Genomic DNA, 27,207 nt, shown 5'->3' with positions numbered 1-27,207 from the left:
CTTGGCATAAATGAGCCACAGTGGATGATTATCTTGTAGTCAATCCAGCACTGAAGTGAATTTGATCTTTTAAACACTTTATGGCAGCGGTTCTCAACCCATGGGTTTAAAAATGTATTGTATAATAAATATGTATTTCCGATGGCTTTAGGCAACCTCTGTGTTTTGGTCGTTCGACCCCCACCGGGGTCGCGACCCACAGGTTGAGAACCGCTGCTTTATGGAAAACACCTGTCAGGCGTCCATGGAGCAGGCCACGGGCTCCGGAAGCCCACAGGCACAGGCCCGAGAGCAGGGTGCTGATCTGCTGCTGCGGGATGGGCATGTGTCCTCGCGCAGGGAAGCGGGGACACAAGTCCCTTCACTGCCAGCTGCTCTGCACATACGCCACAACATCCAGCAGGAGGTGGTTTCTGTTTTCCTTGGTGACCTGCGGGGAGAAGAGAGGGCCATCATGTCCTTTCTCTCATAATCACCTGACAGGTGACACCCAAGGACAGGTGACAATCGAGAACAGGTGACACTCAAGGACAGGTAACACTGGAGGACAGGTGACACTTGAGGACCGGTGACACCCAAGGACAGGTAACACTCTGGGGGAGCCAGAAGGTCACAGAGTGAGGCACCTGGGAAGCCCGAGATGGGCCACCCGGAGCTAGCTCTCAGCAGTGACACCACTGGGCTGCTGACCCCACCACCGGACTTTGCACAGGGAAGGGGGCTTATGACTGAGGGTGCAGACCATGAAAAGATCTCAGAATTAAGCCCCATGAGAGGTGCCCTGGAATGGACAATGGGAATGCAGGAGGGGACACGGCCCGACTGTGATCAGGCCTGACCAGAAGGAACTGCCTGAGTGAAGCCAGGAGAACTCGCCTACGGGTGGGCATGCTGGGAGCAGTGTCACACCTGGAATTCTGGGTGGCCCAAAGATCAGTCACCCAGTCATCTCACCATAGCCTTAGAAAGTGTCACCAGGAGCCCCTGACAGCAATCAGCCCCACATCTGAAAGATGAGGAGGCTGGAGCCCAGAGAAATCAGAGGTTTTCCTGAGCTCTGAGCTGGTGGGGGACGCAATGCAGACCACACTCAGGTCCTAGACCCCAGTGGGCCTGCTCTCTAATTGACACCATTACAAACACAAAAGTAACAAACTTGATTCAAGCTTTACTCGACCCATTTTTAACTTCTTTCATAAACACAGTCCAGTGAACACCATCAAAGCACTCAGACCCCACCGGGGAGTTGGATGGGGGGCTGCTGTCCCCCAGCAGGGCGGGGCCATCACTTCTCCCATCACCAGCGCCTTCTTGTTCTGCCCCTACAACATTCACCCATTCAACACTGATGTGTGCCGGTCACAAAGGGGGCAAGGTTCTGGGGTCAGAGGAGTTACTCTGGTAGGTCATCCTCATGGAGCTTGCAGACTAGAACCTAGGGACAGGCATAAACAGCAGCCAGAGCAATGAATGAAGGAACAAAGGAACAAAAGAACAAATGAAAGGTGAGACCCGAAATTGGAGAGGCTTCCACAGGCAGACATGCCCTAGTTTTCACAGGGGGGGCAATGACAGAGGGGCCCCCAGACAGAGAGATGACCTGAGTGCACCTGGAGAACCCAAGTGGGTGAAGTATGGGTGGACCCTGCAAGGAGGGACGTGCCTGATCCCCTGCAGATTGCACACCCCGTGTCTGCAGAGGCCGGGCACGCAGTAGGTGCTAAATAAATGTCTGTTGAGGAAATGCAGAGGTCTTCCTCCCCTTGGGCTCTGCAGCACCCAGACTGCAGTCGACACTAGTCTACCAACCAGCCTCAGTCCAAGAGTGCAAGCTGGGCCCGGGATGCCTTCCTACGAACCTGAATCCTGAAAGCCATGAGCCAAGCAGCAAATGCTACAGCCAATGCCCTGACCTGACAGTAGTGTCCAGGAACACTATCCCCTAGGGCAGCTCTGGCTCCAATGAAATGAGGGCCACAGGCTGAGCCTACGGTTGAAGGGAAACCACACAGCCTTACAAGGCTCATTGCTGTCTTCCCTTAATTAACCAAAGGCCATAATTATGGCTCTTAATTCAGAACAGTAAAACAGATTCCAGTTACAGTAACATTTTCATAAAGTAGAAAACCAAAATAATTTCTAGGAATCTGAGGTTTTATCACCAATCATCTGACTCATCCCTGAACGGGAGGGTCACAGTCCAGCAGGGCTATCCCAATGCTCAGGCTTTGGAGTCAGGCTGACTGAGGTGTAAGTCCCAGCTCTGCCACCTACTCAGTGACCCTGGACAGGGACGTGACCTTCTCTGATTAGAGATGATATAATATTCCTCAGCAGGTCACTGATGTCCCTAAAGCGCCAAGCACACACCCAGCGTCAGGTGCTCCGTGACTGGTGGCCAGCCTGATCTCAATCAATTCTTGGTAACCTCTAGGCATCACCTCTCTCTGTACCCTCAGCAGACGACATTCTCCCCCATTTCCATCAAGAAAATATTTCAGGCCCTGGCCGGTTGGCTCAGCGGTAGAGCGTCGGCCTGGCATGCGGGGGACAGGGTTCGATTCCTGGCCAGGGCACATAGGAGAAGCACCCATTTGCTTCTCCACCCCCCCCTCCTTCCTCTCTGTCTCTCTCTTCCCCTCCCGCAGTCAAGGCTCCATTGGAGCAAAGATGGCCTGGGCGCTGGGGATGGCTCCTTGGCCTCTGCCCCAGGCGCTAGAGTGGCTCTGGTTGCGGCAGAGCATCGCCCCCTGGTGGGCAGAGCGTCACCCCTGGTGGGCGTGCCGGGTGGATCCCGGTCGGGCGCATGCGGGAGTTTGTCTGACTGTTTCTCCCCGCTTCCAGCTTCAGAAAAATACAAAAAAAAAAAAAAAAAGAAAGAAAGAAAGAAAATATTTCAAAAGAAATGAAATGAAATATGCTTCCTAAATGCCAGTGAAATGAACAAACTCTTATTTTTTTTCCTTGTTGTAAGAAGTGACTAGCAGGGATAAGAATACTGCCTTCGGGTTGGTAATTACAGAACTATGAAAGAGTACACATGACTCTTTCTAGGGACCTTGACCCGTTAAGGTCTTCCTCAACTGCCTCTACAACACTGACATTATCATTAAATGTTTTTGACAATTAGTCTCAGATAACCAAATATTAAAATAATTAAAAACATTTTACAGTGGCTATACTTAGCAATAAACTCCAGAAGACATGAGAAAACAATTTAAGCAAACTTGGGGAAGGGAAACATGAAGGCCACTGTACCCAAACCTGCACCATGACAGAAGTTCCTCCTACATTACCAAGAACATCCTCTAAGGACATGAATGTCAGATCCATAACAGCCGCCAACTCCCTGAGGCTGTATTCTTTGTGTTTGTTCTTGGTCTGCTCTTTGTCCAGCAATTCCTACTGTTCAGCCTCCAGTTCACAGATTCTTTCCTCTGTCCTCTCCATTCTGCTGGTGAGTTCATCCAGAGACCTTTCTATTTGGTTATAGTATTTTACAGTTCTAAACTTTTCAACTGATTCTTTCTTCATCTTCCATATATTTGCTGACACCTAATTTCTTAGCTGAAACTATTTTTCATTTGTTTCAATCATGCTTGTAATTTATCGCTGAAGTGTTTTTAAGGACTGCTGCTTTAAACATCTCCTATAATCATCTTGATTGGCTTGTGATGTATTTTTCTCATTCAAGTTGATTTTCTTGGTTCATGGTATGACAGGTGATTTTCAACTGTGTCTGTCCTGTTGTTCCTTGGGTCCTGAGGTCCCTAGCCAGTGTGCCTGCTTATCTACACCATTCAGGTCTTCATATGGTTCCTTTATATGTAAGGTCCAAGGTTTTTGCTGTACATCATAGGCGGAATCAGGAGAAGTGCATCTATTCCACCTTGTCTAGAACTGGAATTGTTCTCAGGTGTTCTGAAAAGTAATGCTGTTTGCCTGACACTATTGAGAACAGTGAGTCTAGATAATAAATAACTTTGAGTGGAATAATTCCCCCACATCATGAGTTCAGTACCACCTGCACAGGCCTGACAAGCTCACCTGTCAGCAAAGAGAGGCTGCCCTCCATACTGCACACACGTATTTTCTCACCTGCAGTGCTCTCCCTCCATTTCCCCTCTTCCTCCTTCAAAAACCCACACAGGCCCATTTTCCTCAGACACCTCTCCCCACACCTTCTGCTCATACAAATCTCTCCCTTTCCTGCCCCTAGACTTGGACTGTCCCATGGTCGATTTTTCTTAGACAGGAACATGCCTCACATGTGCCTGCAACATGGACTACATGTTAGAGGCAAAGGATGTTCTCAAAAATGGACTCAAATGGCTTTACCATGTATCAACAAGAAAGAGGACCCAAGAAATATCTAGTCTAACCTCTACATTTGCAGAAATGAAAAAGAGAAAGAAATAAGAGTTTTCACGTATACACTAGGAACAGAAAGACTACTCAAGCCCCAAAGGAACACAGAAAGTCAAGAATACCGAGACTGTCAGCACCCCCTCTTACCCAATTAACCAAAAGATAATGTTTATTTACACATTGTTAGGAGCAATGATTATTTTGTCTCGAGAATAACATGCTATTATCTTAAGACTTTTTTTCTGGACATTAACAGTCATTTCTCCTCAATCCCATAGACTTCTAGATTAGTTTTGCAGTCAGCCAATCCTTCGGGTTGCACTAGCCTAGAAGCTCTCTGGCCTGAAAATGATTGTCTTTCATGATATTTCACTATTCATTGCCTCTATTTCCACAGAAACCCTAGAACTACAACCCAGAACTCAAGAATGAAAGCCACATAAAGTAACAGGTAGGGAAGGCAACATAAAACATCACCAAGAGCCTGACCAGGCGGTGGCGCAGTGGATAGAGCATTGGACTGGGATGCAGAGGACCCAGGTTCAAGACCCCGAGGTCATCAGCTTGAGCGTGGGCTCATCTGGTTTGAGCAAAGCTCTCAGCTTGGACCCAAGGTCACTGACTCAAGCAAGAGGTTACTTGGTCTGCTGAAGGCCCACAGTCAAGGCACATATGAGAAAGCAATCAATGAACAACTAAGGTGTCGCAACAAAAAAATGATGATTGATGCTTCTCATCTCTCTCCATTCCTGTCTGTCCCTGTCTATCCCTCTCTCTGACTCTCTCTCTGTCTCTGAGAAAAAAAACAACAACAAAAAACATCACCAAGAATGTGACCCTGTGTGGTTCTCAGGGCTGGGCTCCCATCTGCTCCTTAGAGTACTTTCCTGACCACTGCCTCCCTCCCCCATCTCAAGCCCCAAACTGCCATAGTGCCTATTTTCTTTTCATTTATCACTACCTAAAATAGCCTATTTGCTCATATTTTTCTTATCTACCTCCTCCATTAATGTCAGCTCCATGAGAGCAGTGACTCAGTCAGCACTGTTCATCACCAAGACCGAGAATGATGCCTAGCACAGAGCGGGAGGGAGGGAGGGAACAATTATTCCAGGTCCAACTGGTCCAACCCTAATGGGTGCTGTTACTCCGCATGTACCCCAGGATACAGTAGGTGGATATCCCCCTCAGGCCAGCTGACCATGGAGACACTTTGCCAGTGATATAAGGTGCTCTTTGGTCCTCGGCAGCTAGAACTTGCTCTCCATTCTCCCTGAAGCGCGTGGCCCTGCGGACTGACTGCTTACTTGGCACCTGCAGCCCCAAACTGGGGCTGGAGACAGTGGGGTGTGGGCAGATTCCAGCCCAGAATGTGGCGATCACTGACACAAAGACACCTGGGGCAGCAGACCAAGGCACTATTGGACTAAGGGGGACACGGAGAGACAAAAGGGAAAGAAAGGCAAGGATGCAGACCAGTGCCAGCAGTCCTATCAGAGTCCTTTGCACCTGCCTCAGACCCTGCCACTGATGACTATACCAGCTACTCATCTCTCCCTGTGCCCCCTGCGACCCTCCCCTACTGCAGGGGCCTACGAACCGGTTACAACAGACTGCTGGGCCCATGGCCCAGGGCCCCGGGAGTCCGGTCCATCAGCTTGGAGCAAGCACTAGAAGGCCATGTCTCGCCAGCTCGCTGGTGGTGCGCACCTGCGGGACTGCAGACCTCACTTTGCAGAGCAGGCCTCCACAGCTGTGCTGTTTGTGTGGCTAAGTGACCGAGGGACTGAAGAGCGACGTGTGGTGCTGGCCACTGCCCTGGGCAGTGCTGGCAGCACCTGCCACCATCACAGGACTCCCACTGGGCAGTGCCCTCCACAGCGTCTGCAGGCTGTGCTCTTCTCCACAGCCTCCTCTTCCCCAGTGGGTCAGGGCAAAAGGAAACCTTCACGTGAAACAGCACTTACCGGCTTCTGCATCCTAACCTGACCACTGGCCCGGGAAGAGATACACGCAGGTGCTGCCGGTACTGGAGAGGTCCTGTGTCTGGGTGGGGGGAGGAAGCCCACGGCCACAGCAGCTGAGACAGGCTGCCCCATTGGCAGGTGTGTTTTTACATGGAATAAAGGTATTATTTAAGTTCTATAAATTCCTAGAAAATAAGACTCACCAGCACTCCATCATAAGAGAAAAAAGATGGAAACGCAAAGCCAAAGGGATACTTTAGAGCAGCGGTTCTCAACCTGTGGGTCGCGACCCCAGTGGGGGTCAAACGACCAAAACACAGGAGTCGCCTAAAGCCATTGGAAATACATATTTTATTTAAAAATGTATTGTATAATAAATATGTATTTTCCACAGGTTGAGAACCGCTGCTTTAGAGCCACCTGCTATTTTAGGGCAACTGCCCCATCTGCAAAAACAGAGGGCCAGCAGTACTCACACTGAACACCTGAACGTCGGATCTGTTTCGTACTTCTTCCACAAGGGCCAGCGGTTTTCCTTTCCGGACTGGGATCGTGCCCAGGACGATAGTCCCGGGGGTGGACAGAGTCTGCCTAACGGCCTGGATGAAAGGCTGGCTGAAGAGCTCCATTTTCCCAATCTCATCAATGATACACACTCTTGGCTCCGGGCCGCTGCTGGAACCTGCCTGAGGGTGACAGAGACAGTAACTGGGACACCAGAGGCACAGTAAGCAGGGGTCTCACTCCACACTCACTCACCAGCCAACAGTTACACCAGTGAGTCCAGAGAGTCAACTATAGTTTGGAAGACAGATCGCATGGTCCACATGGACAATTAACAGCAAACTAAGCTCCCCTGGAGACTGTCCCACCCAGAAAATTCAATCCCTGAGCCTCCGTTTTTTCTGGAAAATTTCACTCCTGCAGAACAGGCCCAGCAATAACTAAGCTCTACATGGATAGACACCTAGAAAACAAGCAGGACCCAGATGCATCGGGTTTAGAAGAAATGAAACAGGTCTGGCAGCCCTTAAAATAATACTGACTCTGTTTTTGATTTTGATCTGAATGAGATTCCATCTGCCAAGAGAAGGTAAGTGCTTCAGGCAAATGTCTGTATATTCCATAATCTGCAGTATGAGGGTTGGTGGAAAGAAGTAAAAATGAAAAGAAAAGGCATCTTGGTTAAAGAAAAGAGTGAGCAGGGCTGTGCCCTTTAAATCTCAGATTCCCTTTCTAAAGACTTTACACCTTCATGTCCATCACTTACTTCCTTGAAAACCACACTAGGAACAGGTGCAGGCCCAGGAGTCCTAATGGCTCCCAGCTCCTGGGATTTGCACCCTTGTGTAGCACCCCACCCCCATGCACGCAGGACCAGGGCTGGTCTGTGTGACCATGAGTACTGTAGAAGGCATATGTCACTTCTGAGATAGGTAACAGAGACTACATTTTGGGTCTTGTTTCAATTTCTCTGCTCCTATCTCTCCCCTTTCTCTCATTCTCTCTCTCTGGTCGTTCTGGGGAAGACAGCTGCCATGTTATAAAGACATTCCAATACCCGATGACAAGAAAAGGGACTGAGTCCTCCCAGCAACCATGAACAAGTGAGCCTGGAGGCAGATCCCTTAATGGTCAAGTCTCAGATGAATCGGCCCCCACCGACAGCTTGACTAAAACTCATGTGACACCCTTAGTCTGAGTCCCAGCTCAGCTGCTCCTGGATTCTGACCCAGAGAAACCCTGTGAGATAGTGTTTGTTGTTTTAAACTTAAATTTGGGGGGCATTTCGTACACAACAGGTAATATACATGTCCTCTCTAGAATGCTGATATGACTTTGAATAGTTCTTCCACAATGGGCACATAATAACACTTCAGTGACTGCAGACTGACATTTATAATTTTTATATAAATCACTGCCCTGAAAACTATATGTAAAGCTGATTTACAAAGTACTTCTCACTGAAGGTCTCTGACTCCATAAATCATGATATCAACATAGTCTCGGAATGGATGTTACCCTTGATTCTGCTCAAATTCTAAATACCAAAGGTATGGCCCAGTGGGGCTGCTGGTAAAGCGTGTGGCAGCCAGTGACAGGCAGGCTGAGGGGCAGATTCTGAAGTTCTAAATGTTGCACAGAGGGGTGGGGACTTTGTCCAATACCTGAGAGATTCTAAGCCAGGGACAGTCACAAGTCGTGCTAGAAAGGTTGCTTGCTAGCTACATGGCGTCAGGAAAAGACGCTGAGACTGCACGGTCTGAGCTGTGCAGTGAGTGGTGGGAAGCGTGAGAGCTAGGGTTTTCAACTTTTAAGTGAGAGTCTTTTTGTTTCTCCACCTAGTACCATACACATAGTTTATTTCCCAATCATTTTATTAGCAGAAAGAACAGGAAGTCTTTGTGATCACCCAAGAGAGTCTAAACAATCACACTCCTGTGTTTCTAATGCACTTTATTTTTATCTTTCAATTTAGCTATTTGCATGTAGCACGCACATACGTGTGCACACACACAAGGCTGTATTCTTTCTTTCCTATGGACTTGAATGAGGCTGCAAAGCTGAACCGAAGGAGCCACGCTGCCCTCCATAGGGGGAGGTGCGGGAAGAAGGATAGTGTTTGTTGAATAAGGCATTATTTATTCCAAACTTATTATTCAAAACTGAATAGCAAATTTGGGAGAAATAAGACAGCTGCCAACAACCTGGTTGTGAGTGTAAAAACAGACAATCCCTGAGAGCAAGCCATTCCAATGGACCAGACACTATCAGGAAGACTTGGGGGACTGCCGTCCAGAGACAAGGAATAACTGTGTATGTCGTCTGCCCAGAGGCTGCCACCTAAAAGCTAAGCAAAACCCTAATGTGGTACATCAAAATAACAGTTTTGAAAGCAGTCAGTTCAGACAAAGAAAAGCAATCTGAAAGAATGTGTGTGCCATGTATGTGTCTATTTATTGGGTACATATCTGTAAGTAGTCAAATGAAAGAGGGCGTCTGTGTAAATACACACGAGCAAGTACACAGACAAAGCATGTGCTCACCACTCTCCTGCCATTCTATAACCTCACCATGACAGCTCACCGACACCATCTGAACTTCTGCACAGGTATCTGGATACACAATACATATGTTATTTTCTACCAACTGGAAGTACTCATTTTAAAACCCTGGCTCACCTAAAATCTTTGTTCTGTCTGGAATGAGAGACTTCTGTTATCTAGGAACTGTATGACTCTCAAAAATAAGTCTTGGATTTTAATGAGAAGTGGAAGCTATTCATTTTCACTTGAGAGACAAAGGTTAGGTGCTAATCCACCCAGAAGCCTATAAATACTCAGCTTGCTTTTCTAAACAACACATGAACATACATAATAAAAGAATCACTACTGTGTTCAAAATTGTTTTGTCTATATAAATTCAAGCAACTTTAGCTGAAAACAAAAAAGCCAGTGAACAAACAATACCCTGTTTTCATTGTTCTAAACTATTCTGAGCTGATCAAGACACAGTCTGTTTACCGCACTGGGGCCCAGGTTTGAAAACCATCAGGAGCCTTGGCACTTCCGGGAATGGGGGACCTTGAGAGCTCCTGCAATAACGACACTCGGAGGCATTTTCCAGGTTACAAGCACCATCCTGGGACTGAAACAGCAGCTACTGGCTGAGTTACCCCAATGGATGGAGAACCCAGCCTCCTCCTGTGACCCCAGCACCCTGGGACCAGCCTGGACACCCAAGCTCATGGGTCTCTATAATAGATGGACAGCCAGGATCTGACCCCCAGCTTCCTGGCAGACACAAATCAGAGTGATGTGGGGCTCCTCCCAGGGTACAGCATCTTTCACCTCACTCAGCTCAAGAAAAACCAGCAGACTATCTTAAGTTTCGCGCCTGCCAGCAGCCAGGGACTGACGCACTCTACAGACACAATAACTCCATGCAGCAGGTGTCAGCGTCTCCGCTCTGCAGGAGAGGAGAGGAAACGGGGTAATTTGTACAGTTGCTCAGCTCCCATCTGCTGCCAACACTCCCTGCCACACCCGGGTGCAATTCCACCTGCACTTGCAGCATGAAACAAGGAAAAACGTAGATCTCAGAAATCCATTTGACCATGAAGAAACTATCTTCTTTTCAATTGGAAGCCATATGCTTTAGTTTCTAGGGGCCGAGAGAGGGAGAGCCACAAAACCTCTAATTCTTTTTTTGGAATAATCATATTAACTTCAAGGCTCAAAAAGAACTACATATTTGGGGGTCTCAGAATAATTACTATCAGCAGCATCACTTCATCAAGTAGAGAATGGTCCCCTGTGGTGGGTGTGACCTGCACATGACAGGACCTCAGCCTCCACCAGGAGCCCAGGCCTCTACACACAGAAGAGAGGTGACCAGCTCTCCGAAATGGTTCACTCCTGCCCCTTCTCAACAGCTGACACTGTTTATAATAACTAACCTTTTTTAAATGTCTCTTGCTTAATAAAAGTTTTAGTCAATATTTAAACTTTTCATAAAAGTTTGGTATCTTGTATACCTAATGTCCTTTTATTAGAAATTGCTTGAAGTTGATTGTTTCTGCTACAGTAAAATGGTAATGATGTTTTTTCTAACTAATGAGGTAACTCGATACAAATATAGGAGTACAGCTTAGATTAATTAAAAAATCAACTATTGTGGCTTTTAAAGTTCAACTTTTGAATGTACAGTGATTTTATGTTAATAAGCGCTTACCTTGTTACAGAAAATATTTCAAAGGCAGTAGTTAAATTTGATTTCCAGTTGAAGCCTCAAGAGAAAGTTATTTTTATCTTAAGCTAAACTGATTTTTTTTTTTTTTGTATTTTTCTGAAGTTGGAAACGGGGAGAGACAGTCAGACTCCCGCATGCGCCCGACCAGGATCCACCCGGCACGCCCACCAGGGGCGACGCTCTGCCCACCAGGGGGCAATGCTCTGCCCCTTCAGGGTGATGCTCTGTTGCGACCAGAGCCACTCTAGCGCCTGGGGCAGAGGCCAAGGAGCCATCCCCAGCGCCCAGGCCATCTTTGCTCCAATGGAGCCTCGGCTGCGGGAGGGGAAGAGAGAGACAGAGAGGAAGGAGAGGGGGAGGGGTGGAGAAGCAGATGGGTGCTTCTCCTGTGTGCCCTGGCCGGGAATCGAACCCGGGACTTCTGCACGCCAGGCCGACGCTCTACCACTGAGCCAACCGGCCAGGGCCTAAACTGATTATTTTAAAAATTCAAATTAACAAGGAGAAGTTTTGATGAGGAGGATGTGCATGGTCCTAAAGTATCTCCCCACTCACTGTTTATTAGCTTCAAATGAAAAAGTAGCAAATACACAGTGGACAGAATGGGCAATTCCTTGCTCCGTAATCAAAATCAGGAGCCTCCAGATAAAATACCCGAGAAAGATGCAACACCATTTATGTAGCATTCTGGCTGAATCTAAACGCGAGAAACATCAGACAGACCCTCAAAGAGGAATGTCTGATCAAAAATCATCAACAAGCATCAGGAGCCTCCAGATGAATGCCTGAGAAAGATGCACCACCATTTATGTAGCATTCTGGCTGAATCTAAACACGAGAAACATCAGACATACCCTCAAAGAGGAATGTCCAATCAAAAATGTTAATGTCGTAAAAGAATGACCAGAAATATTCCACATGAAGGGAGCTAAGGAAATACTATAACTGACCCTGGTAGGAGGAAAAGAAATGTTACAAAGAACACTGTGAAGTTAATCGACAAAACGGTATAGGGATGGTAGATTATTAGATCAAAGTATTTTCTTAGTATAGAAATTACTGAGATTGGCCTGACCTGTGGTGGTGCAGTGGGATAAAGCGTCGACCTGGAACACTGAGGTTGCCAGTTCAAAACCTTGGGCTTGCCTGGTCAAGGCACATATGGGAGTTGATGCTTCCTGCTCCTCCCCCTTCTCTCTCTCTCTGTCTCTCTCTCTCACTCCTCTCTCTCTAAAAAAATCAATAAATAAAATATTTAAAAAAAAAAAAAGAAATTACTGAGATTGATGACTATACCAATTATATGAGTATATCCTTGTTCTGAGGAAAACTATGTGAAGATTTTCATAGGAGTTAAGTAAAATGGTGATTGCAACATACTTTAAAATGGTTCCCCTGCAAATTTATATATTTACACATATACATACACACACTCGGAGAGAGTGAACAGGGCAAATGTTAAAAATAGTTGATTCTGGATAACAAGTATACTGGTGATGTTACACTGTCCTTATTCATGTAATTTTCTCTATGAGTAAAATTTTATCCAAATAGAATTTTAAAAAATTAGAAACAATATAAAAAAAGAAAACATGTACACATTCAGAGTATCAGAGTCCAGAAGAGAACCAATGTATCAACGTGAATTTCCATTGAAGGCTGCAGGACTTCAGACTGACGCATGGGAGGAGGGAGCCAGAGAGAGTCCTGGGAATAGAACCAAGTGGATGAAGAAAAGAGACATAATTGATAAAAATTCCACCCCCCCCATGTTATTTGGGCATGGGCTGCAAAAGAATTGCACAAAGGTATGGAAACCCAAGGTGGGAGCCTGCTCCACATCTCAGCCACAGAACTTCACGGGGGCCAGCAAGGGAAGACAAGACAGTGACATCCCAGACCTACCCTAGAATCAGATTTCCAAGAAGTGTGGCCATGAGCCAATCTTAGACCAAACTCTCAGTTCATCTATTTTGATTCACAACAGATATGTTTTTATAGACGTTTAAATCAATTTTTGTTTGCACCAGATAACTTTGGATTTCCCTGGCTGACCTTGCGATGTATGTATGTATATGACGGAGAAGTACAGGAACAGAGAGGAGGAGGACTAGAGCCACAAAGGTCAGTTTGCCAATAATGAGCTAAAGCAATGCTTTGGCTCCTATCAACCTTTCAAGAATGAGTCCAGACTGGATGGAACTTGTTTTTTCTAAATTCTATCTAAAGCCTAGTGGCCTGAAAAGCTTAAGCGGCACTTCCAGGTCAAGTGATAAAAATAATAATAACCTTTCCTAGACAGGAGTTCTCTTACCTGAAAATGAAGTTTCAAAGATTTGAAGCAGTTTCAAAAAAGAAAAAAAGAATCAAAAGCAGATCCTGCTCTCAAAAACAAACATGTACTGAAACCCTTATTTTGATCAAAATTGGAAATGCCAGGTTCAAACTCTGTGATTTTCATTGGGCGTTCTGGTTCTAGGTTACCACTCCTTCCACGGATCTTAATTAAAAATGACGCTGTTGAGCCTAAAAAATAGGCTTGCAGTAGGGGTCCTTTGTTCTTTAAAACATTATAATCTATTGTTATCTTTTTTGTGTGAGGAGGAGACATAATGGGAACCAACAAAAGTTAAAGCCTACATTACATCAGATTCTAATAAAACACTGTGTGGCTGTCAGGCCACTGAGGAAAAGTCCGGTGTTCTCCTACAGCCTTAATCACCAGAACGAAGAAAAACAATCCTAAATTACAGCAGCGTCAGAAAGTAGAAGAGACCTAGGAATAACCTTACCAAAAATAATGTTAAGCAAGAAATAAAGAGAGATTATGATCTTGACTGTGGAGGATGAAAGTTGTCTAAAATATTAAGATATTCTTTATATCTAAATAACTATAATTTTGTATCATTCAAATCATTCCATGTAAGACTTTATAATGGATAATAAAGTCTTGATTCTACAGTTTGTGCCAGCTCTTCCTTACAGGCTGTGTATTCCCTGAGCAGGTTAGTTTCTATGCTATGTCTCAGTTTCTTCCTCTGTAAAAAAGGAATATAGAGACAGAGCTATTCTGAGAGTTAAATGAATCAGTGACTACCTCACAACTTGCATTCAGTAACTATTCACCAGCAATACTACAACCATCCACTACTACTATAATTTGGAGAAATGAAGAAAGGGTAAGACAATTTTATGAAGAATAATGTAACTACTTATTATGATAATTAAAATAGTATGCTACTGGTGCAAGAATGAGATCAATGGAACAGAGCAGATAACCCTAAAACATTATATACAGACACAATTTGTAATATAATTAATCAAACAGAAAAAACTTATGAGAAATAGGTTATTTATAAACTTTTTTGGTAAACTGGCTAAGTATTTGGAAAAAAATTAACTGAGAGTGTGATTGTATGTTATATTCAAAATCCATATGGATCAAAATCATAAAGGTTAAAAAAAAAGTAGGTACACCGAAAAAGAAACATATTTTATAGTAACTTGGAATATGGACATTCTCAATGTTAAAAAAAAAAGGAGAGAAAGAAAGAAATCACCAAACTGACAACTGAGAAAAATAAAATCAATCAATATGAAAAAGATATTTGCCTTATAAAAGATTTCTTTTAAGTGTAGAAAAAGGAATCAGAAAAGAAATGAAAGATTAAAAAAAATACCCCCCAAAATAACTGAAAAACATTTAACTTCACTACTATAAAAATGCAAATCAAAGCAAAGAAGTTTAGTATCGAAAATCAGTACAGAGCTCAGTGTTGGCCCACGTGCAAGACGAATGCTCAAGCACCAGCCGTGGGTGGGGTGCAATGACACAGCCTCACAGGAACCCCATCAGCACACGGCCAAACCGTGACCATCCACATGCCCCACCTAGAGCTTCCACCTTCAGACACTTCCTAGAGCAGAGGAGAGGAACCTATGGCTCATGAGATGTGGCTCTTTTGATGGCTGCATTTGGCTCGCAGACAAATCTTTAATTAAAAAAATGTTAAAAATATAAAACATTCTCATGTATTATAATCCATTCATTTCATGGATTATACCGCTCATGTTCATGGTTGCGGGTGGCTGGAGCCAATCACAGCTGTCCTCCGGGACAACACCAAATTTTTATTGGATAATGTGTAATGTACACGAGTCATTGTGAGGTCAGGAAGTAAACTTCCCTCCTTTTTTAATCAAGTAGTCAGCTAGCTAATTGCAGAAACCCTTTTGATGAAGATGGCTAAAAGAAAAAAAGATGAGGAGTATCGTTCTTCTCAGCAGGAATGGACAGAGGAATTCGCCTTTGTGGAGAGAGCAGGTTCTGCAGTGTATCTAATATGCAATGATAAAATTGCATCGATGAGCCCTGGCCGGTTGGCTCAGCGGTAGAGCGTCGGCCTAGCGTGCGGAGGACCCGGGTGCGATTCCCGGCCAGGGCACACAGGAGAAGCGCCCATTTGCTTCTCCACCCCTCCGCTGCGCTTTCCTCTCTGTCTCTCTCTTCCCCTCCTGCAGCCAAGGCTCCATTGGAGCAAAGATAGCCCGGGCGCTGGGGATGGCTCTGTGGCCTCTGCCTCAGGCGCTAGAGTGGCTCTGGTCGCAACATGACGACGCCCAGGATGGGCAGAGCATCGCCTCCTGGTGGGCAGAGCGTTGCCCCATGGTGGGCGTGCCAGGTGGATCCTGGTCGGGCGCATGCGGGAGTCTGTCTGACTGTCTCTCCCTGTTTCCAGCTTCAGAAAAATGAAAAAAAAAAAAAATTGCATCGATGAAACGGTCAATATAAAGCAGCATTCCGACACACGCCATACTACATTTGCATTGAAATATCCAGCAGGGGACAGCAGGAAGAAAGCATGTCAAGAGCTACTGTGCAGAGTGCAAGCCAGTCAGCAGCAATTCCATGTTTGGACCCAACAAGGTGGCTGGAATTCGGCTAGCTTTGCTGGTGCTTTAGCAATTGTGAGAAACAGAAAGCCATTCACAGATGGGGAGGTATGCCAAAACATCCATGCTTGATGTTGCCAATGAACTTTTTGACGACTTTTCGGATAAAGACAAGATAATCAAACGAATAAAAGACATGCCTCTGTCGGCAAGAACTGTTCACGATCGTACCATCATGATGGCAAATCAAATTGAGGCAACACAAGTGAAGGACATAAATGCAGCACCATTCTTTTCTCTCTCTTTGGATGAGTCAACAGATGTAAGCCATTTATCCCAGTTCAGCGAAGTTGCAAGTTATACTGTTGGGTGACACACTAGTGAGGAAAGTCTTGCTGTTTTGCCTATAAAAGAGACAACAAGAGGGGAGGATTTATTCAAGTCTTTCACTGAGTTCGCTAAAGAAAAAAAATCTACTAATGGATAAACTTATTTCAGTGTGTACTGATGGTACTCCGTGCATGGTGGAAAAAAACAGGATTCGTAGCGCTTCTTTGTGAACATGAAAAGAGACCCATCCTAAGTTTTCACTGCATCCTACATCAGGAGGCGCTTTGTACTCAGATGTGTGGTGAGCAGCTTGGTGAGGTGATGTTGCTGGTCATTCAGGTGGTCAACTTGATTGTTGCCCAAGCTTTAAATGATCGCCAGTTTAAAACACTGCTGGATGAAGTTGGGAATAATTATCCTGGTCTGCTTCTGCACAGCAATGTCCGTTGGTTGTCAAGAGGGAAGGTGCTCAGCCATTTCGCGGCCTGTCTGAGCGAAATCCGGACTCTTCTTGAAATGAAAAACATCGAGTATCCTCAGTTAGCTAACACTGAGTGGCTCCTGAAGTTCTATCTTGTGGACATGACTGAACATCTGAACCAGCTCAATGTGAAAATGCAAGGCATTGGAAATACAGTCTTATCCCTTCAACAAGCAGTGTTTGCATTTGAAAACAAGCTGGAACTCTTCATTGCTGACATTGCAACAGGTCATTTACTACACTTTGAAACACTGGGAGAGTTTAAAGATGCATGCACAGCAAGTGACCCTGCTCAACATCTTGACTTCCAGCAGCTAGCGGGCTTCACATCTAATCTCCTGCAGTCATTCAAAGTGCACTTTGGTGAATTTCATGAGCGCACTCGTCTTTTTAAGTTCATCACTCATCCACACGAGTGTGCAGTGGACAGCGCTGATCTGAGTTACATCCTGGTGTCTCCGTCAGAGATTTTGAGCTACGAACTGCTGACCTGAAGGCCTCAGACATGTGGGTGAATAAGTTCAAGTCACTGAATGAAGATTTGGAAAGACTTGCACAACAGCAAGCAGAGTTGGCAAGCAAACACAAGTGGGGAGAAATGAACATTAAGACCAATCTACAATCACGTTTAACGGATGGAAGTCTCAACTCCTGCATGAAGCTTAACCTCACCTCATATCAACCAGACTACAAAGCCATCAGCAAAACCATGCAGCATTAGAAGTCGCATTAATGGTAAGAAGTACTTTATTCATCATTGGTTAGCAACAGCAGTAACAACGTTATTAAAAAGAAATCAGAGGCTTATTGTACTTTAGAAGTGTTGGTCTTACATAAAATGCACACATTTACTTGTATTTAGTGTTAAACATACTGTATGGCCCTCACGAATTACATTTTAAAATATGCGGCATTCAGGCTCTCTCAGCCAAAAAGGTTCCCGACCCCTGTTCTAGAGCCACGCTCACGGCTGGGGAAAGACTCATGCAATGGGTGTGTGTAAAAGGTTCTCTGAAATATTCTGAATGTCCCACACTGGAGAAATGATGGCTAAACCAAAGATGAAAACCCACACCATAAAATCATATGCAAACATTAAAATATCACAGTGTGAAGATTATCACATTGTAAGACCATTCCTGTATCACTGAACCCTATTCTGGGGAACAACCCAAGCCTCTATATCTATACACATCATTTTCCCAATTTCGGATGACTGAACAAATACACTGGGCACAGAAAATGGGGAAAAACAAAATATGCTTACAGTGGTTAAATTCAGTTACTCATATTCTCTTTTTTATTTATATTTTATTTTTTTAAAATTCCCTACCTTGAATATGTATAACTTAAATATTCAAGAAGACAATAAACGTTGTCAAATAAGGAAAGATGCCACCCATGAGATGCAAAAAAATCACAGCCGTCAACCCTACAAAGGACTGCATCTAGAATGTTTCTGGTCTTACTCAATTTTTCTCCTATTTTCCCATATGTGCCCACGATGGTCTGTGGGACCGCACCCTGCTATGGAAAGGAGGCTCCAGCAGCAGGACAGGAAGGACGGGAGGGGTTGTGCCTGAAGCCCCAGGCCTGTGCTGTTCCAGCCACCCCACATACTTCCACCCCAGCACACAGCGTGCATGCCCCTGCTAGCCCAATGCACCATTTTTCTGTCGTTCATACAGGAGACACTTAATAGGTATTTCTTGACTTGTCAGGTTTCCTGTTCCTATGTCCCCGGCACTGTACACTAGCATGCCACCAGTCTATAGCCGGTGTTCCTGCCTGAATGTGCTGTCTACAGTTCACACTAGCTGGTCATTCCAAAAGCAGATGACAGAAGTTGTCTCTTTCTAGTCCCCTATGTTTTTTGCCTAGTTACTTTAACTTCTCTCTCTCTCTCTTTAGTATAAAGACGAAACACTCATTCTTTTTCCTTTCTTTATCTTAATAAAATATAATGAGAAAGGACAAGAATCTCTGCTTCAGAAAAGAAACCCAGTCCTGGCTGGTTGGCTCAGTGGTAGAGCATCAGCTCGGCATGTGAAAGTCCTGGGTTCAATTCCCAGGGCACACAGGAGAAACACCCCTCTGCTTCTCCACCCTTCCCCCTCTCCTTCCTCTCTCTCTCTTCCCCTCCTGCAGCCAAGGCTCCATTGGAGCAGTTGCCCGGGCACTGAGGACGGCTCTGTGGCCTCTGCCTCAGGCGCTAGAATGGCTCCGATTACAGCAGAGCAATGCCCCAGAGGGGCTGAGCATCGCCCCCTGGTGGGCATGCTAGGTGGATCCCGGTGGGGCATATGCAGGAGTCTGTTTGTCTGCCACCCCCTCTCACTTCTCACTTCAAAAGAAAAAAAAAAAAAAGAAAGAAAGAAAGAAACCCATGACCTGGTTAAGAAATCATAGCCTGGGAAATTTTCCTGCCTAGAATATGAATGGTGGGTTTGGTTATCAAAGCATAAACAAATGGGAGAAGTTGGCTTCATTTTTTAATTAAGAAAGAGATTCAATTCTTATTCCAGCAGCACACAATTCCCTGTGGAATCCTGCAGGCAGACATTCAGCACACGTGCACCATGCTCTCCCAGGATTCAGTCTGCTCTGAGCAAGGCAAGTAAAAATCAATCCTTTGTACTGATCCGGTGCCAAAGCCAGAGCCTTCACCTGGAGTTTCATTTGCAGTACCTCACTTGCTCTTGAACATTTAAGTAGAGAAGTATGTATCTACTGGGAAAAGAATTAAGAGAAAAACACCAGGTTCTGTGACTGTTCCCATGAAACACAATGTCCACGACAGTCCCCAGCATCGGGAGTAAAGGGAGTAAGGGGATGTCCCAAGAGGAAGGAGCTGGGAAAGGGGCAAGTGGGAGGAGCAGGCAAGAGGAAGGGAGCAAAAGAGAAGGTGGGCTCCAAGGAGCAGCAACCCCCCCACCAAATGAAGCGCACGACACTTCCAGCCCTCTGACTCGGAGACTGTCCTCAGTAGGCTACAGCTAACATTCTCTGTAGCCTTGAGAAACTGTGGGATACTACAAGTGACAAAGCCTTTGTAAGTTCAAGTCTTAGCAAAACACTAAGTTCTTCCCCCCTACACCTCCATATTGGCTCTAAAGCTGAGTATTTGCACTCATCCGAACCCCCCACTTCACTTGCTTGCTTAAGTTGCTAGAAGCAATTTACATGGTCTTCCTCTTACCCTTTATTTGTTCAGATGTTGGTTGATTTCACTTATGCATGGTGGGGGGATTCCTGTTCACACCTTAAATGGATTACTGTTCATCCTTAAAAGAATTCCTGTTTCTACTTCTGATGTGTGACTTTGTATCTAAGACTTCCTTATTTGCATATGGCTATATAATAAAGCAAACCAGGCACTGTTTTGCTCTGACTTGCCAGCAGCTTGCAGAGGCCTCCTGATCCAATCCTTTTTCTCTCTTGAGTTTATTTCCTTCTTTCCACATCGTTCTCCCTCAGGGACCTGGAACTACTTGCCATGCTGGTTCGCAGCAAGAAACTACTAAAGTCCTCACATTTTAGCTGAGCCCTGAATGTCAAAAAAGAGCAGAGAAGCAAAGATCTGAGAGGTATGCCAACCAAAGAAAATGGCAAGCACCAAGGGCCAAGGCTGGCACGGCCCTGGCAGGTACGGGGCACGTGCCTGAGCCAGTACGGCGGGACGATGGTGAGAACAGTCAGCGGTTACTAGGGCTAGACAGCACAGGGCCTTCCAGGCCAGAACCTTGGAATTTATTGTTGATGCAATGGAAACTTCTGGAAGGTTTGAAATAGCCTCTTGAGATAGATCTGCACCATTCAATGTTCACAAAAGTAAATCAAAGTCATAAGTCTATACCAGAGTAAATAACACCCATACTCTATATCAGGGGTTCCCAAACTTTTTACACAGGGGGCCAGTTCACTGTCCCTCAGACTGTGGGAGGGCCGGACTATAAAAAAAAAACTATGAACAAATCCCTATGCACACTGCACATATCTTATTTTAAAGTAAAAAACAAAACGGGAACAAATACAATATTTAAAATAAAGAACAAGTAAATTTAAATCAACAAACTGACCAGTATTTCAATGGGAACTATGCTCCTCTCACTGACCACCAATGAAAGAGGTGCCCCTTCTGGAAGTGCTGCGAGGGCCGAATAAATGGCCTCAGGGGGCCGCATGTGGCCCACGGGCCGTAGTTTGGGGACCCCTGCTCTATATGGTCCATAGGCCCTGCATCACGTGGCCTCAGCCACCTCGCCAACCCTCCCTCCCCTGTCCACTCCTGCCCCAGGACTCTGGGCCTCTGTGGATCTGCTCCTACCAGCTAGATTATCTTCCTGCGCCCCTACCCCACACTGATATTCTCTCTGAGTGACAGTGGCTTCTCATCTTCTCACTTCTGTTTAAATGTTCCTCAGAGCTCTCAATGGGCATGGGTATATTTTTGGAATGATAAAATGTTGTGCAATTAGACCTGTGAATATACTTGGAAAAATCAAATTCTACATTTTAAATGGGTGAACTGTATGGTATGTGAATTATATCTCAACCTGTTTTAATAACAACAAAAAATAGGTAATACAGTGAGTGATATAATATGTTAGGTGCTTACCATTATGTTCATATAATGACTCTTCCTTCCTGTTTATTTCTTACACTGTGAAAACTGGATTGAAATATAACTAAGGGAAAAGAGAGGAAAGACTTATGTTTGGGTATGTTGGTAGCTGGGCACAGAGCCCTCCCACTATAAAATCTTTCTATGTGCTGAATTTACGTGACAAGGAATTTACTTGAGCTCAGAGTGATAGCAAACTACACTGCACATCCTTAGTAAAGGCCAATCACTTGAAGATTAAACTATAAAATGCAAAACTGCCCTCTCCCTAAGAGCAAAAGCCACTCTGTTCCAAGGTCACAGTTCCCACAATGCACTGGCAGCACATGAGCTCCAGGAGCAGAAACCATACTCACGTTCAAGACCGGAAGCGCCAACTGCTCAAAGGCCGCCAGATCCACCATGTACTGCCCGACTTGGCATTCCTGCTTTCCAGGTGGGGACCCTGACCTGGAACAATAGTGAGTTCTTGTTGAAAGACCCCTGTATTGGTTTCTGGTGGTGACTCCACTGACCCTCTGGCCTTCCACTTCTGCTAAATCATCCTTAAAAACCACCTACATGAAAAGCAGGAGTGTGCGAAGCTGATTTCAGTCCATGTCCTCCCTGAGAGCAGGGCTGCTACTGTACCCACCACCCCCAACGGTCTGGTGGGAACCTTGGTGGGGCCAACCCCGAAGCTCTTGGAAGCCACTGCACCAACTAGCATTGGAATGCAGCATGAGAAATGGGGCTATGAGTAAAACTGATTAGTCAATGAAATATGCTTTAAGTGAAATACGATATTTTTACACTTTGCTTTTCATGACTTTAATCTCTGTTTTCTTTCTCTAAAAAATCCAAAGGCCTAAGATCCTTCAAGATGGTAGACAGTATATGGCTAATCCTGTGCCCAGAGAGAATAAAACACCAAAGAAATAAAATCTCAGTACCCAACTCTAGATAAAGGTCCCCGCAGGCCAGAAAGCGTGACCACGTCAAAGCCTATTCTTTTCCCTCCCTGCCGGACTTCTTCTGTGTAAAATCCATGGACAGGTACCCCAGAGGACTTTAAAATCTCACTGGCTTTCTGGATCAAAGTTGTTTTTCCAATTCCTAAAAAGGAAAAGAAAATCCAATTAGGAGCTGTTCCTTTGCTAGGGCACAGCGAGGCCCTGCCGCCAGAGAGCACCACATCGGGGAAACACAGGCTACAAAGACTGTATGAAGTCACTGCACTTTCATTCTGATGGTGCCAGGTGGCGGAACGTTCTAATTCCAAGGAGAAACACACATAATAAAAATAGGAATGGTATCTTCAAGTTTAGTTTGAAATTCTGAAACATTATTGTTACATACACAATCCTAGAACCAACTGAGCAGCTTCTTGATGACAGTGTCAGGTGGGACTTTTCTCGCGGGTTGACTCCCCTCTTTGGTGGCCACACTCTTTCACCATGCTTGGGGCAAAGGCTGGGCACCTTGGGATTTCAACCTTCAGGGCACTTGAGGCCCACATTAAGAGTGGGGAGACCCCCTCCCTGCTCCATTGACTTGTATTGCTACGGCTCCTGAATATCTGTCCTTACCATTAAAAAGAACAGTGTCTACATGTTGTCACATGACTGTCCTATTAGGTTGGCAACCCCTTCTATCACCTCCTCCAGTGCCCCTAAGCATTGCTTTGGTTGACCCAACCCCTCCACACATTATAACCAACATACCGCCAGCCCCCTCCCCTCCCCTCTGACCTCTCTTTTCCTCCCCACCTGGTCTGTGGACTTTGATGAACTTGTCTTCAGAGGCATTGGCTGGTGCTACCTAACATGACACTAACCACTGCTGCACGAAGCCAGGCCCTGTTCTCACATGCTCCAGAATTCTCTCAGTTAAATCCCCACACCACATTCTGGGGCAGTTACCATTCTTGCCCTTATTTTACAGATAACGAAACTGAGGCCCAGAAAGGTAAGGTAACTTACCCAAGGTTACACACCTAATAAGGACCATACATTTTAACAGGGGCCTTTATCTGTCACCATGGTTTTGTTTATGTGAGCCTTGTTCACACATCAACTTAAGTCAGTGGCATCATAATCACCAAAAAAATGGAAGAAAAAAACCCAAAAAAACTTCTAGCAGGTTTGCAATAGAGCCATTTTAAAATACCACAGGGTTGAGAATCATATTATGGTTATGGCTGCCCACAGAGTCATCAGGATTCCTTAAGGACACCTTTAAGTTTCCTTGCAATAAAATATAATCCTTTATTCTTATTTAAGTACCTCCCTTAACTGCTGCTTTAGGAAAGTCATTGAGGAATCTGTGTAATACAGGCAAATGGCATTGGTGGATGGGTAAATTGGTACTTCTCTGAAGGGTAATTTCAATGTGCCTACACAGTACACAGTAATTCTATGGTTAGGAATGATCCTCAGTGCAGAATCTGACAACAGGTACAAAGATATTTATTAGCATGGAAAACAAGCCACAATAGATGAAAATAATATACAAAGAAAAACCAAGCTAAGAAATAGCAGACATACCTAGTATTTCTCTGTTGTTATTATTATTATTATTATTATTATTTTTCTTTCTTTCTTTTTTGTATTTTTCTGAAGCTGGAAACGGGGAGAGACAGTCAGACAGACTCCCACATGCGCCCGACCGGGATCCACCCGGCACGCCCACCAGAGGGGCAGCTCTGCCCACCAGGGGGCGATGCTCTGCCCCTCCGGGGCGTCGCTCTGCCGCGACCAGAGCCACTCTAGCGCCTGGGGCAGAGGCCAAGGAGCCATCCCCAGCGCCCGGGCCATCTTTGCTCCAATGGAGCCTTGGCTGCGGGAGGGGAAGAGAGAGACAGAGAGGAAGGAGGGGGTGGGGGTGGAGAAGCAAATGGGCGCTTCTCCTGTGTGCCCTGGCCGGGAATCGAACCCGGGTCCCCCGCACGCCAGGCTGATGCTCTACCGCTGAGCCAACCGGCCAGGGCATTATTATTATTTTTAATTCGCTGTGTTGGACCTCATGGGATGTCACATACTTCCTTGAATTTTTTTTGTCTTATAATGGACATTACTCAATGTAAGAAAAAGCAAAGCTATTTACATTTTGCAAAAGAGAAAATGGTGCAGCAGCTATAGTAAAATGGACATATGGCGTGTCCTATTGTCCTGTGTGTTAGGCAGAACACAATAAAGCAAGAGGCACTGGGCTCAAGTCCCTATCCTCTTCAGCTCTACAAATTTTCCTTCAGTTAGCTTTTCACTTCCATTCATTAAGCTGCTAGCCAAGACCTGTGTATCCTGGCTAAAATGTGAGCTGTACTGAGGACCCCAAGATGACAGCCCCACGCCACACACAGACAGGCAATAAGCACGGGTAAGAAAGCTCCAGAATTATTTTGGTTCTGGTTCTCCCATCAAGCCTATCCTGAGATAAAGATTCAAGTACAGGTAGTTTAATTTGGGAAGTGACCCCAAGACACGCTGGTAGGGAGATAACTGCATTACCAAGCAAGTTACCACTGTGGGCAGCTGGAGCCCAGTTCCACTGCAGAATCCAGGGAGACAGGTTTGGACACACAGTTTAGTTATCCTGTACGAGGCGTAAGGAAGTAGAGAGCCTACTTCCATCTACCATTGGATTTAAGAACGTGCCTGGGGGACAGGACGTCTCTGGCCTGCCACACCTTACACAGGCAGAGTGGGCTTCAGAGACCAGAGAAAGCCCTTCAAGGTAGGTCACAGGTGGGACAGCTGAAAGTGGGCAAAATGCTAAGTGCCAAGGAGGCGTGTGGGGCACTGACAGCACTCACAAAAAGTACACTCTTTAAGAAGACAGATTTCCTGCTGGTCTGAACACACAGAGATTTAGCCAGCAGGCAGAATTTGGGATTGAGTTAGTGACAGAAAGAAACTAAGTGAATGAAAAAAACAACAGATAATAACTCCAGAGGGGAAACAAAGTTGCGCATAAAAGATAAAGAAATTATAGATTACTACATGGCCCTTGGGTGATATAGTAAAATAGCACAAACAGTGCCTACTGAGCTAATCAAAACATTATACTTGCAGTAGGAAGACTGATAGAGAAGGTGAGTGGGTTGAGGACACCCTCCAGAGAGCTACACTGTAGACTCTTTCAACTACATGTATGTAAAACTTTTATAAAGAAGGAAACAGGGCCCTGGCCAGTTTGTTCAATGAACAGAGCATCCGCCTGATGTGTGGACGTCCTGGATTCTATCCCTGGTCAGGGAACACAGGAAAAGCAACCATCTGCTTCTCTTCGCCTCCCTCTCCTTCTATTCCTCTTTTTCTCACACAGCAGTGGCTCAATTGGTTCGAGTGTTGGCCCAAGGTGCTGAGTATACCTTGGTTGGTCCAAGCATTGGCACTAGATGGAGGTTGCCAGGTGGATGCCGGTCAGGGCACATGTGGGAGTCTGTCTCTCTAAAATAAAAGAAGGAAACAGAAAGAAAGACCAGTGCCAGCCTTGCCAGCCTCTGTCCCCAGCCAACTCCACGACTCAGGCAGATACAGTCACAATTACCAGGTCACCAGTTAGTAAACACAGAGGTGTCTTGGGGCCAGCATGCAGGAAAACCACATTCTAGATCTCAAAGCACTGACCAATCAACTCTCAGGAGACAGCCCTTTTCAGTATTTGGGAGTCTTTGGATATTGTAGAGTTCTCAAACTACCCTCCTCCTCTCTGCTCCTCTGTTGCTTTGTAAAAATAAAATTCCAAAGTCTGCACTATTAAGTGTAGCCTTTGCTCCTTAAGGCTAAGCATAATCATTACAATGAAGGGACAGAGAATTGTAGGCCCAAAGTAACAATTTACTTCACCTGAACTCATGGCTAACTTGAACACTGGACCGAACTCATGGCTAACTTGAACACTAGACCGCCTTGCAAAGGAGCTGAAGAGTCATTTTCTCCGCTTTTAGCCCACCTTTCTCTGAGGTCCACACCTCACTGCCTCTTCTTTCCCGTATGCCACTCGTTTCAAAGGCGCCTCCTCCTCTAGTCTATTATTTGACCTCACACTGTCCCATTCAGGGGCCAGAGCTCCGCAGCCCACAGCACTGAGGGACCTGCCCAGCGACAGGCATCAGAGCAGCAGGCAGAAGCACAGTCTGAGAGGGGGTCTTGTGGGTACCACGGCTTCTCAGCCTGCAGTCTCGTTCGTGGGGAGAATTCAGGAGTCAGTGAATTCAGACAGGAATAAAGGTTACACACCTACTACCACCACGCTTCCACTGACCCTACTTGCTTCCATTACAAAAGTGGGTCACACGGGCAGCAGGGTGACTCCAAAGAAGTTGGGCCCCTTCCCACCAATCACAGCGGGGACAGGTATCCCCAAGCATTCTTCTCGCACATCACCACTGCAAGGCCACCGTCGTCGTCACGGCGGCCACGGGGCCAGGCTGTTTACTGCCCTAACAAAGCCCCAGACCCTACATCACCACAGGGGGCTCCATCTCCAATCCTATCTCAGGTACTCAAAACCCCGCCTTCCGGGAAAGGGTGCGCACGCTCCAGAATACCATGCTTGTACAATTATGTACATCAAGGCCCGCAGCCAGAGCCAGGAGCCCGCCGCCGCTCCCCGCGCGCCCCCGCGCCAACTGCTTGGCCTCCCGGAGGCAGAACCCCGCGGGGTTACCTGGGGGCCCCGTCAGAAACACGTGCCGTGCCATACAGTGGGCAGGAGTAGAGGTCACAACCAGGTCGGAGTCAGGAACCGAATCCCGGGACGGTCAGGTCTAAGTCCCGCCCACCGTGCGCACGCCACAACTCCGCAGG

General features: G+C 45.9%; 1 protein-coding gene across 2 annotated transcripts; it reads right to left on the bottom strand.

The window, feature by feature from the left end:
* Positions 1 to 77: 77 nt before the first annotated feature.
* Positions 78 to 27,207, bottom strand: NTPCR (nucleoside-triphosphatase, cancer-related). Of its 2 annotated transcripts, none has more exons than XM_066383316.1 (5): positions 27,068 to 27,207; positions 22,348 to 22,510; positions 21,772 to 21,865; positions 6,812 to 7,021; positions 78 to 430 (listed from the first exon to the last, which is right to left on the bottom strand). In XM_066383316.1, the coding sequence occupies exons 1-5, from the start codon at positions 27,099 to 27,101 to the stop codon at positions 362 to 364; spliced, it is 570 nt and encodes a 189-aa protein (XP_066239413.1). In that variant the 5' UTR covers positions 27,102 to 27,207; the 3' UTR covers positions 78 to 361. The 2 variants fall into 2 exon arrangements, with proteins under 2 accessions (XP_066239413.1, XP_066239404.1); XM_066383307.1 differs by having other exon boundaries at positions 6,812 to 7,017.

The sequence above is a fragment of the Saccopteryx leptura genome, chromosome 1, assembly GCF_036850995.1.
Source record: "Saccopteryx leptura isolate mSacLep1 chromosome 1, mSacLep1_pri_phased_curated, whole genome shotgun sequence".
Classification (NCBI taxonomy): Eukaryota; Metazoa; Chordata; class Mammalia; order Chiroptera; family Emballonuridae; genus Saccopteryx; species Saccopteryx leptura.
Note: the sequence above shows the minus strand (reverse complement) of the source record. Positions and strands in the feature narration are given on the sequence as shown.